This window comes from Plectrocnemia conspersa, unplaced genomic scaffold (assembly GCF_051122295.1).
Source record: "Plectrocnemia conspersa isolate PC_06_02 unplaced genomic scaffold, ASM5112229v1 ptg000002l, whole genome shotgun sequence".
Classification (NCBI taxonomy): domain Eukaryota; kingdom Metazoa; phylum Arthropoda; class Insecta; order Trichoptera; family Polycentropodidae; genus Plectrocnemia; species Plectrocnemia conspersa.
The window spans coordinates 10,632,027-10,645,850 of record NW_028277166.1 but is presented as its reverse complement, the minus strand read 5'-3'; the positions used below and the strand labels follow the sequence as shown (position 1 = coordinate 10,645,850).

Sequence of the window (13,824 nt, the reverse complement as noted above, 5' to 3'; positions counted from 1 at the left end):
ATAAAGACTTATTTTTTTATTAAAACTCGAATATCGTAAGTCAAAGTTTTTAACTACGGTCTCGTGTTTTTCCATTGCTTTCGTATTTTATTTTTTAATTTATTATATTTAATAATCGACCGAGTAGTTTCATTTTATTTGGAACATGTTTATGCGTCAGTTTTCAGGCTTCTTCGTTGCTAGGCAATCATGTCTAGGCGCATAGTTTTACAATTGTACTGCTTCTTGTTTGAGATATACTAAAGCAAAAATGATATACATATACATTAAAATGTATATATCAAAATGACACTTAATAACATATATTTATTTTAAGTTGAATTTTTAAGATTCTATAGCAAAGCCTTCCAAGCCTTCCAATTTGTTTTGAAATTGTTCATAATCCTTAGATGTAGCTCAAGACAAACGATTATTTGTTTAAAAAAATTGCGAATTCAATAATGATTCATCGTTATGTTGCATTACAATTATGGATATGTATAGATAAAAATATGTTACTCACATTAAAACGTATCATTCAAACTGGGAAGCATGAAATGTTACATAGTAAAATTAATGTATATTTCAAAATCACTCTTTTATTCTAAATAATCAACGCAACTTTGAAACAATGTAATACAAATTTTAGTTGCTTCGTTTTTTCGTATATTATTATATCCTATCAAGAATATATCCTATTTCCAATAATGCTGATTTTAATTAAAATTTGACGTAGCAATTAATTAATAGTCTGATTAATCGTTTGTAAACAAGTTATTTGTAAACTTGTTTTTGTAACCTGATTCTAGTTACGTCGTACCCTTTAACATTTGCGATGTTTTATGTTGAATTACTTTATTATTATATATATGTTTTGGATACTTCACTCGTGACATTGCAACATAAAGTTGACCAAAGGAAAAATCCATCTCTCAGGTAAACTCCTGTCACGTTGAGTGACTTGTGATTTATTTATTGTCACGGCGAATGCAAAGCAATAAAAAAATAATGGGATTCTGGTAATACGTTCAGTTTGTATCGTTGCCTAGATTATATACGATGTATAATAAAAAAAAACGATATTTTTTTTGATATCGTGCGCTATTCAGTTTGGGTTGAGCTCATCTTATATTTGTGATGCGCATGTCAATCGTCAGCTACATAGAACGCGTAGCTTGTGTTTGACAGCCAAATATTGACGCAATTTGTCACGCTCGATGATTTATTTAGGTTGAAAATGACGGAGAAAAGTAAATTTTTTTGTTGCAGTGAGGGTGTGCAAATGTTGAATAAGACTTTTGCCGAGAATGTTATTTTCAAATTTATGAATAAGAAAACCGTGAAGATCTCGAAGTTAACAAGATAATTGGGTGACTAGCACATTGACCATTGAGAAAAATGTGAAAATTTAATAAAATTGTGCTTAGTAATTGCCAAATCACTACTAGAGAGATTGTTAAAGACACGGTACCACGTACGGTTCATGGAAAACGTTTTAGCAGGCATAGAAAAGATAAACGAAAAACATTTAAGTGAGCTCCAGAGTATACACAAAATAGTGCATTCCAGAAATAGGTTAACATACTGAAAGACTAAAGAAGTATTTTCTATTTAACTATTTTCTTTGAAGGACATATATCAATTAATATTCTACTTAAAGTACACTCACTTAACTACCTAATATTTTTTTTAAATGCATTTATAAATTCGTAGAAGTTGTATTCACGTGTATTAGAAAAATGGAAAGATTTCATTATAAAAATGTTGTGCAAAGAATGATGCTATGTATCTTTGACAGAAAAAGAGAACCAATGGGTATACAAGAACGGTTTTTGGCGATATACAAGAGGAGAAATAAATAGTTCTTTGGATATATATTGAAAAGATTGTTTATAAATACTGCTACTACCAAAACATGAAAAATCTAGCGAAACAATGAGTCACTCATCAAATGGAAACATCGTGAAAAAAATATTTTATATTTGTATTTATACCTGGTATAAAATCAACGGAAAATACACAATAATTTAATTTCCTGATTTTTTTATCTATCATTGATATAAAAATAAAATAAATAATTTTAATGTTTCGACTTTTTACTCATAATGTGCAATTGGTATTAATTATTATTATAATTATATGATATGCATATTTTATTTGCTATTATTTTTAAATGGATTTAAAAATATATTTTTAATAACTCGTTCTTGTTATATTTTTTTAGTTTCATTGTGACGATATTAAAATTATACAAGCATTTAAAAAGTATTTCAGTTTTTATCTATTTGACATCATACTATAATTACGTTCGCACAATACAAAATAAACATTACAAAGCTTATTAATATAAACAAGAATAGTATTTTCTCATTTATTAAATTTAATGACTGGAAAATAAAAGCTTTTAATTTCATTCATATAAAAAATATATTGTAGAGAGAATACTTTTTAAGCGATTTCTTTTCTTTGATCTATTTTTATTGAGCTCTTACTTTGACGCTTATTTCAATAAATAAATTAAAAGACAGTGAGAGACAGAAATTAAATTTGAAACCCTAACGTTTATATATTATAAAACAGAGAAAATTAATTGGAATTTTAAATCGATTAAAAATATATTAAGAGGGTTTGTAAGAAAAATGATTTTAATAAAATCTAATACGCCGAATTATTTTATTAATAAAAAATAATATAAATATATGAAAAATATGTGGAAATACTTTTTTTAAATTATAATCTTCATTTCAATTCTGATCTTTTAGATGTAATTAAAATCTAATTTATCCTACTGATGTGTGCTTTTAAATTAAATTTATTAGATTATTATTTGATGCGTATAAAACAATTAAATAGCGTCTGAGAGATTCGGAGTATAGTTTTTTTATAAAAATATTTGTAAAAAATTTGCTTTGAGAATTTAGTTTAAGCTTATTATGTGGAGAGGATAGGTGAGAGGAGACAAATTCCCGAGGCCCTTTCTCAGGGGGGCCCAACTCTAAAAAAATCATAGCAAGAATATATTTATAAAAAATGTAAAAACCAACTTCAAATAATAAATCTGAATTAAACTACAGTTGTTTGAGATGTACTTATGTACCTTTTTTTAAACATATTATACATGAAATAAACGAAGCGGAACATTGCCTTCAAAAGCACCCACTTTCTAGGTAGTACTTTCACAAAAAACATTATTATTGTAGCTTTTTAACGCGGCTCCATTTGTGCTGAATTTTTTTGCAAATTATTGGTGATTTTATTGCTTTTTGAACGTTTAAAAATATTAGACATGGAAGGAAATATTCAACGAATGTAAATTAGTAGCAGTAAATTTAGGTATTTGATCTGAAAATTCAGATCGAATACCTAAGGAAGAAGCAAAGAAATAACGAAAAATCAACAACAGCACCAGCTGAATTATATAAATGTAATGTTTTTATAGATTATATTATCGGTAATTTGACAACTAGATTTAATGCAGCAAAATAAATAAATAAACCACCCATATTCATGTGCTTATTTCTATAAAAAAATATAGAAAAAGTCTCGAATCTATCCTAAAAATATTTTTTTGAAAATGTCATTTCAGTAAAATCATATCGAAATACATTTTCACTGGTAGATTTATATTTCTATTTGCAAAAATATAATTTAACTGATAGGCGCTAATATGCTGCTCTGAAATATCTATGAAACTAAATTGCGAAACGTGCATTTTCTGTTCAAACCCAAACCTAACCTAATGAAAGTTCTAAAACTACTTTCATTAGCTCAAGTCTAAAATACAAACAAATCCAACTAATTTCTCAGTAGAAAATAATCTGAAAAATAAGTACAGACAGATATAGCATCTCACATTTGCTCCATACTTCGTCTGCATTTTGATAATACACTATGTTTTAAAAATATGATAGCTGTCGTTACCGATATTACTATAGACTTCTTATATAAAAGGGCTGATCAAAATATATTCAAACCGAATTTTGGTCAATAGGAGAGCGCAAAAACAATTATCACTTCTCAGAAGGCAAAAATTCACGTCAAAAGCAATAAAATCGTGCCGGCGCCGTCGCAGTGGGAACGCTCGGTAACGAGCGTTCCCACTGCGACGGCGACGGCACGATTTTATTGCTTTTGACGTGAATTTTTGACTTCTGAGAAGAGATAATTGTTTTTTGCGCTCTCCTATTGGTCAAAATTTGGTTTAGATGTGTTTTATTCGATTCTCACTGGTAATATTGTTATAAAAAGTCTTAATATAAACGCTTTAAAAACGAGCGTTTTCACAGCGATGGCACGATTTTATTGTTTTTGACCTGGGCTGGAAATTCACTGATCAGCAAAGAAAATACGACTAATTATCAGATATTTTTAATTAATTTTAATGCCTAATTAAAATATTTCGCTACGGTTGCTATTTTTTATATTTATTTGTAGCGTAGAAAGGGTTAACTCGTACATATTATTATGTATTTAAGAAATTATATTGCGGTGTTAAAAATAATATAAAATAGCATTTTTGTCATGAGGCCCCGAATCATTATTTCCCTATTGTCTTTGATGCTAAACGACGATGATCTATTGTTTTAATCTAAGTGATCATATATCTATATTTGTTAACCGTTTAGGAAATGTTACAGGAACACGTGATCTTTATTATGAGCTTATTTCCCTGGAGAGTACTTTAAAAAAGCAGCATGGATCATCTGTGAGGGCAAAGTTCAAGATTGCGATTCGGGAACAAATTTCGCGAAAGCATGATAACACGATAAAAAGGAATAGCTTTCGGCACGATTGTTATAATAAAATCTTACGTTGTATATTCCGTATATGAATGGGTTATAACAAGAGTTGCTCATCGCCAGCCAATCACAGCAGAAGAATATGATGTTAATATATCGATATCTGCAAACATAAAATTGAATATAATATATTAGTACAGTTGAATGGATTATTAAAATACCTTTTATGACTTTTAACCTTATATACGTTTCAATGGTTTCGTCCTTATATGTATACATATAATTTTACTTGGTTTTAGTTTACTTCTAAGTATACATCTCTAAGAATACATGTGTATAGATATACTATACACTAGAGATGTTCTAAGTAAAACGTGCTAGAATTATATAATTGTGTTTACATTTTCTTTGGTGTTTCAAAGGGTTTATTTTAGGATGTTAGGTAAAAACGCACTTAGAACAATACAAAAGCTTTCTCATAGGGGTAGTAGATAATATAAATATGATCAGTATTCGTCGTTCAAAATGTGTAACAGAATTATATTGAAAATTGATTTGTATGTTGTCTTTTGAAATTGAAATACAATAAGTAAAAGGATTATTTATATTACAGCTTTTATTTCAAGTTTCAAGGTTTTTAACAGAAATAAAGTTAAACCATTCGTGCCCTTTTGTTCCAAAAACGTATTATATTTACTGAGTATCTGACGTCATTTGTTATCATTCACAAGAGGTAAACGTGTTTAATCACGTTTATAAAATCAATTTATTATTAATGACGTAAAAAAATTGAAAATACGTCATGTAATATGTATCAATACTGGATGACGCATTATATTATTATTTATCAATGAAAAAAATAACCTTTTTAGAGCTTACGTTTCTAAAAATGTAATAATAAAATATTTTATTATACTTAAACTTATTTTATATCGATGTTACAAATAGAATTGCTATATAACAAAATAAACTACGTGCTAAAAAAAAACCTTACAAATATAAATCAGGCTATCGAATAATTATAGCAAAAGCAAAGTATAATATAATGTGTAATCTTGATATTTAATATTATTTATATATTTGAGAAACATATTATTGAATTTTTCTCTCAAATAAAATGAGGATTGTTCAATTCTTTTTTTTCACTTGAACATTTTGCACATTTGCATCATTTTAAATAATTTATTATATTTACGTACATACGTAATTATTCATTACTAGCTGTCGGTACCTCACTATCGTGAGGTACCGATAGCTAGCGAGTGTGCGAATACCGGACCCTCAACTTTTTGGGTTTTAAATATAATTTTTGCTTCGTTCTGATTTTTTAAAATATTTTTTAAAATTTAATGGTTCAAATTGGACATTACTATTTAGGATTTTCAATGATAGACAAAATAGTTCAATCTATAAAAAACTACTTAACATTTTCAATTCATTTGAAAATAGGTTTACAACTTGACTAAATATTTCCAGAAGAAAACATTTTATATTATTTATTAGATTTACAACGTTTGATTTTATCGTTATATTGAAACTTAGATATTTAATGATAAATCTAAATATTGTATATCATTTATGAATAGGTTTAAAACTTGGCTAGATAATAATAAATTAAAAATTGTACTATGAAATTTCAATACAGCGAAGCCGGAACCAATGAATAAATTTTGGTGTACTGAAAATTCGTTATATTGAATGTAAGGAAGATGATATATTTTATTTTTAATTACCATATTACTACAACATCAAAATAACCTCTTATAAGGTTGACAGATAGTTTTTTGCCCATTTTTAAGGATACTGTATGAAACAATAAAATTTGTGAAAAAAAAGTTTGAGAGTCAGCGAAACATTTGTAATGTCGCTTTTGAACACATCTGGCACACGCCAAGTCAATGATGAACTGAATTCTTAAAAATATTTGTCAAGTTATAACGTCATTCTTAAATTCGGATCAAAATATTTCGTTATACTGAGATCAGTCTTCGTTACAATGAAAACATTTTGTATGAAAGTTTTTCGGGGACAAATTCAAGATTCGTTATACTGGAATTTCATTATTTCGCCTCGCTGCCGCTCGCGCCGACCTTCACTTCTTTTTAAGGATACTGTATGAAACAATAAAATTTGTGAAAAAAATGTTTTATAAAAAAAGTTTGAGGGTCAGCGAAACACCTGTAATGTCGCTTTTGAACACATCTGTCACACACCAAGTCAAGGACGAACTGAATTTGGAGAAATATTGTGTCAAGTTGCAACGTCATTCTTAAATTCGGATCAAAATATTTCGTTATACTGAAATCAGTCTTCGTTATAATGAAAACATTTTGTATGCAAGTTTTTCGGGGACAAATTAAAGATTCGTTATACTGGGAATTTTGTTATTTCGGTATTCGTTACAAAGAGATTTCATTGTATTATTTTTTAAAATAGGTTTGTAACTTTACTAAATATTAATAAAACAAAAATTATCAAAATGTTTTCAACATTAAAAATAATATTAAAACGTAACATTTTGTATCATTTAAAAGTAGGTTTACAGTTTAATAAATAATAATAATTTATAGCACCGGTTACACATCCGCTCAAAAATATTACTGATATGAAAAAATATTTTGTTACACCTTACTAACGCTACAACACAATCGATCATATATAGTTAGTGCAATGTGAGTGATTATAAGTCATTGATTCTGTTTTAGGGTATTTTAGGAGTTTGAGTGCCAGTTTTAACGCTGCATAACACAATTATATCATAAATTTAAATTTTCGTAATAAAAAAGTTTTTTGGTGACACCATAAGTTACTTTATAATTAAAAAAAAAAATTTCTATGTTTTATGTGTAAATATAAAAGTCAGTTTTTAATTACATTTACTAATTAGAAAGAAACAATAAACTAAAAATATCAAGCACCTAATCTGTTTCTTTAGACCAAAAGTGCGCTTTAAAAATATAAATAATTTTGAAACTTTTGTCTTTTTTGATTAAAAAATATTTTGATTTACATCTTTTTTAAAGTAAATGTTTTTCTGCTCAGCATTATATATTTTAATAATTAATGAGTGTAAAAAGTTTTCACTGTATTTAAAATTAATAATAAACTAAAGATATTTAAAATCTATAATAAATTAATAATATTTAAAATCCATAATAAAATAGAAAATATTTTTAATGTTGAAAAAAATATTTTGAATAAATCTTGAAATTTTATTCTGAAACATTATAATTTAAAAAATATTAATTAGTGTTATACATTTTTGTGTAGTTTACTTTCAAAAGTGTCAGTAAGAGGGATTTTTGCAATACTGTGCGCTTAGTAGTTGGTTGGTAATGAATAGTACTTATTTTGAAACTTTGCCCCTTTTTGTTGAAAATATTTTTTAAAGCAAAGTTTTAAAAATTCTCTAAAAACTAAAACTTTAAATTGCCAACATTCGCCAAAATTTAGGTACATATTTTTTCTGTATAGAGAAGCTAATACATATCCACATTATTTATATTATATTTTAAATCTATAAACTAAAAAAATATTTTAAAAAACATTTTTTTTAGTATTTGATGATTTTTATACATATTTTAATAAATGTTTTACAATTTAAATCGTTAAAATCAATTTCGTTCGTTAAAATCAATTTAGTTCGTTCTCAAGCGCGGGACTTCCCAAATTTGCTTACATCTGACAGTTCTGTCACATCTGGTAAGCGCTCGCTGTGTCCGCTGCGAAATATGTTATAATCGCGGCACTTTTGTTACAAAGTGATAGTTGAAAATGATTCAAGTGATGCAGCATTTGAAATTATAGACAAAACTATAAATTGTGGGTGTGCCAGTAAGTGTTTAGTTATAAATGAATAATATAACACGGTTATTCTAACAAAATTACTATTGACTTTCCAGGATCTAATATTAAAAGACAAACAGCGGTGATTTTGCAATTAAAGGTATACATACCGAAGTTAATTAAACATATTACAATGCTGGTAATAATAAAAAATATATGACATATTGTGACAATTTTGTAGAAGATGAAGAGATGCCAATCTACGTGTTTAATCCTCTACAGTACATCCATCAATTTTGTTCTTCGGTTGTCGTTTAAATTTAATTTATGGATTATATTAGTAGTAATAATGTGTTCAATGTTTACTCTTGATAGGAGTCTTATTGTTTTTTAATTATTTTTCAGAAGCAATGATGGAACAATTTGATGACCTATATGGCTACAACGTAGAATTGGTATATATAAACAAAGAGTTAATCTTCTCATGTTGAAGTCACTGTCAGCAAGTATTATCTTTTTATAAAGAACATACTACATAAGTTTGATGTAACTGAATATCTTAAATTTGGCTATTCAGAAAGAGGAATGATGGCACAGAACAAAAATTGTACATATTTTGCCACATCGGAATTAAAAATAACCCACTCTTAGATATTTTGGCTATCGATTATTCCAGGTATGCAATCACATATTTATAATCATTGTAAAATGTCGTTTATTAGATAACATCCAAGAAACTACACATTTATAAGCTGTCCGACAGCGCCGATTTGATCGACATTAACTTTCAATCCTCACATACTAAGGATATATTACACGTTCATGTTTAAAACATAACTGGTTAATTTAAAATTCTTAAAATCTAACGTATATATGTATTAAATCGGAAAGCAATGATAATGTTTATGTAAAATAAAAGTAAAACTCACTTTTCGGCCTCGGAGCCCGGCGACGGGATTTCAAAATTTGAAGATTTCATTACAAAGATTGTTTTATGATTGTTTATCTAATTTAATCAATGTATTCTTCTTATCCTCAACACATTATGTATATATTTAATTTTCATAGTTATAACACACCTAGTTAATTTGCAATCCGATTATTTATAAAAGCAAAAACTCACTTTTAGGCCTCGGAGCCCGTCGCCGGGAATTCAAAATTTGAAAATTTCATTACGAAGATTATTTTATGATTGTTTATCTAGTTTAATCAATGTATTCTTCTAATCCTCAACACATTATGTATATATTTCATTTTTATTCAGTCAAATGACGAATTAATGAAAATTATTGTCGCGTAGCAAAATTTTATTATTAAATAATAATTATTTAAAAGTGTTGTCACGGTACTATCTATTTGAATTTGAATGCTTATTTTTCATTGGTCGACGCTATTTGAATATTTGAATGCTTATTTTTGATTGGTCGAAACAACAGAACGCATTACCGGCGGCTCGAAAATCAATCGGAACAAATTCAATTTTAATTTTTATTATTATTTATTATTATAATTAAATATATTTCCTTTGTTTACGTGTATTGTTACACACTGTTAATACAAAGCGATACGATTTACAGAGTATAGAATTGAACGGAGAATGTTTCATTGAAAGTTATGCGCGTCCGGAAGCGACGGCGGAAGCGGATTAGAACAATTATATATAAGATATTTCCGTAACATACAAATGTATGCAAAAAATCTGATTCCCCGAAGAATATGTTATTTTCTTCGACTCATATACATTTTATACAACACAATTTATTTTGGGCTAAATAAGATTTTTAATGCAGCCTCGTTAAATATATATGTATAAAAAAATATGTTCATATGTAGAAAATCAACACTTTATGCCTGACTACACTCTCTGGAAGTTGTCCGAACCGAAGTTACAACTGAAGTCGGCCGAGACCTACGACTTCGAGTAAGCGACCACACTGCTGCAAATTTCATATGCCGTCCGGACGGCGGCCGTGAATGACGTCCGGATGGCGGCCTCTGTCAGGTACAGCTGGCATATTTGCGCGCGATCGAAAAATGTCATTTTATTAAAATTACGCTACTGATAATTACAAAAGTTTGTGTGGGCACTCACCAATACAAAATCAGTGAAAGCTTTTCGGTCGTAAATATCCAATTTACGCAAAATCTTTGTCGGCTTTTGCAAATAGCATAAGGCATAAAAATTATACTTCAGAATACGAACACCACATCTGTGACTATCCTAGAATTTGTCGCCATCGATTCTAAATAAGAATTAGTTATGGTGTGACATTTATATAAACCGATCTAGGAAAATACATAAGGATATTCGAAACGATTTTTTTTAACAAAATCAAGTACCACTAATTATATTTTAATTATTTATTTTATATGAAAAAAAATATAATAACGATATCTGTTAGAAGAATATACTATCAAAAATATAATTAATCCCTTTTTGTGCCCTAAAATATTCAAAGATGTCAGTACGAGTCTGTTGAAGTCCACGATAAGCATAACTTGACCACGTGACCACGATGAAGCGCTCGACATGCGTGTTAACTATAGAGCGCCTACGCGCATACTGAAATTGAGCCGAGTTACTCGTTATATCTCAGTTTGCAAAACACCATATCTCTCTCACTCTCGTCACTTAACACGCGAGAGAGCGAAAGGGGAAGTATCTCACCGTTTGCGCTCGAAAGAGCAGCTCAATGCAGACAATGTTCGAAAGCGCTCGAAGCTGGCCAAGTCGACTGAATTACCCCCACTTTACCTCCCGTTCTCGGTAACCTTGCACAACTTCTGAAAGATTTTAGAGCGGGCAGAACCAAACTCGACCGAAGTAACCCACTATATTCTCCGTCCTTGGCCAACTTTGGCCAACTTCCAGAGAGTAGTGCAGGCATTACACTTAAAAATTATTTTGCATTTTTGCCACAAGTATAAGCTAATTTTATTATTATTATATAATATATATATATATAAAATAGAATGCTTTGAAAAAATATCGATAAATAATTTGAGCTGCAAATCTATTACTAAAACAGACATAATACTGTAATATTATAATTAAGTTTATGTTTTTATGTTAAATTATTTTTATTACAATTGAGAAAAAAATAAATTATATTTTTACATGTTTTCCTATGATTGTGATGTATTCAGTTTTATGGATTATAATTTTAATTTATTTCTTGTTATAGTCGATTATATTAGGCTTACACTTTTTACTTCATTGTGTTTATTATTTTGCTAATATTATACTTTAGTATTGTTTGAAGTTTTGATACATATAAATCAATTGCAAAATTATTGTATTTTTGTATAATAGTAGTACACAAATAAAAAATTGAGCAAACTAGTAGTTTTTCATGGGGAAAAGTTTAATTTTGAAATCGAAACTTTTATTTGTCTTAAGTAAATTGATTGAGACTTAAAACTCTTTGCAATCCTTTAAGTACAGAATCATAAATGACATTTCTGAAAAATACCGTGATTTTGGATTCACACATAATACTATGTATTTCAAAAAAAAACCTCTTGGAGGCAAATAAAAAATTCACCACGTTGCGGGCTTTTATATTTCACTGCCCGAGCTTCACCTTAATAGGGTCAACACATATGTCATGCGGTTACTTTGATGTAAAAAAATGTAAAATTGCAAAAAGCAGGGTTAAGGGAGAAAGGAAAAGGCAAAATGTTTACATTTCCAAAGCACAATACTATTCAAACATGTTCCACATTTATATTTAACTATAATATATGTATATACTCACTCGTTTATCTTTGGAAAGGTGTCTTGTAAAACGTTGTATGTCTGTAAAGGCAGCCAGCATATTGCGAACAATGCCACGACGATGAATAGCATCTTTATCACCTGCAATTAAAAGTAACTTTTTAACTGTAGATTTAACTCGAAAAGACAGATCAGCAGTTAGCCGAGTAACTGTCAATAAAATGGACTATATGTCGCTTAAAAGTCTCGACACGTCCAAGACGAATTTCTTTTCTAACAATGTCCCTTTTCTTGATAAATTTATTAGAAATACATTGCCAAAATATTTATTTTAATATACATATACTATAAACGCTGTACATTCGCGAATTTAAATGTAAAAGAAGCACTGATAAAGGGTGCGTAGATTCGCACGTTTTGTAATGTAAAGTGAACTTAAGTCAATTCCTTTCATCATAAATATTTTCGTGCACGGTTTAAATATAAATTATACATAATATTTATTCAGGTTTTTAAACCCTCTGTAAAATCGGTTTTAATATAGCATGAAATGTTAAATGGAATCGTCGAAAGCAGTAGATTATTAAGTGATTGACTTGAAAAAAACGTCTGCCATACTTTATTTCATTTACGACATGATTGCGTATCCAGTTTAGGTAATATTAATTACATAAAATGGCATTTTGTTATGCTAGAGAACAGATGTATTCATTAAAATACGAGTGATTTGATCTCAATGTGATGTATGATTTTTTGATGTCGCTTCGATGAAATAAATATAAATGAACAAATTTATTAATATAATTAATGAATATGTGATGCAATAAAAAAATAAGGCTATAATATTTTTTTTTCTGTATTAAAAATAATTATTATATTTGTAAAATTATGGTTGCTCATGTTCAAATTTCACTCTCAAACACTGCATTTGCTTGATACTTTAAAACTATTATATAAATATATATTGTCATTATTTTTTTGGCTTTTACTTGTGAGTATTTTTATCATTAAATAAGGTAATAAATTGAGTAAATTCCCTATCCAATCTTTCAAAATGCTCTTTATTTTTATTCAATAAACATACTTCAACAGGTTGAATCTCGGTTAAGCACATAAGCTGAATTATTTAATACTAAATAATGATTTATTACCCATTATGGTATAACTATACATGCGTATTTTCCCCTAAATTTCTACACCGTATAAAAATCAAATGCATTTTTTCAGCAGAAAATCTATTTTCTTGGTTCTATTTTTACTACGATTCACTGCGGCTTTGGGGGCAATTTATTATTTTTTACTGCTTAGACTGATTCAATCACCGCTTTTTCATTTCAGTAGTATCGCAGCTACCCACTCGATCAATTTCTGAGCAAGTATTATAAATAATATAAATAAAATCTCTAGTGACCACTTTCACAAATATTTAACATTACATAAGAAAGTGGTATGTCATTCTAGTTATTCCGAAACTTTCCCATTATATAAATAAACTAAAACAAAACCTTTAGTATAATAAATATAGCTAGTTACTCATTTCCCTACGTCGTCTCTCTATTGCGTTCTTTGAAAGGGTGAAATATGTACTACGAATAATAATGC

General features: G+C 28.3%; 1 protein-coding gene across 1 annotated transcript in view; it reads right to left on the bottom strand.

Moving 5' to 3' along the window:
- Nucleotides 1-13,824, bottom strand: part of LOC148237603 (neuropeptide Y receptor type 1-like) — a 45,526-nt gene that overhangs the window by 2,084 nt on the left and 29,618 nt on the right. The window contains exons 7-8 of the mRNA XM_088181356.1: nucleotides 12,263-12,363; nucleotides 4,791-4,881 (exon numbers count right to left, since the gene is read on the bottom strand). Of these exons, the coding sequence (XP_088037482.1) occupies nucleotides 4,791-4,881; nucleotides 12,263-12,363 (192 nt within the window). The remainder of the gene's footprint in view (nucleotides 1-4,790; nucleotides 4,882-12,262; nucleotides 12,364-13,824) is intronic.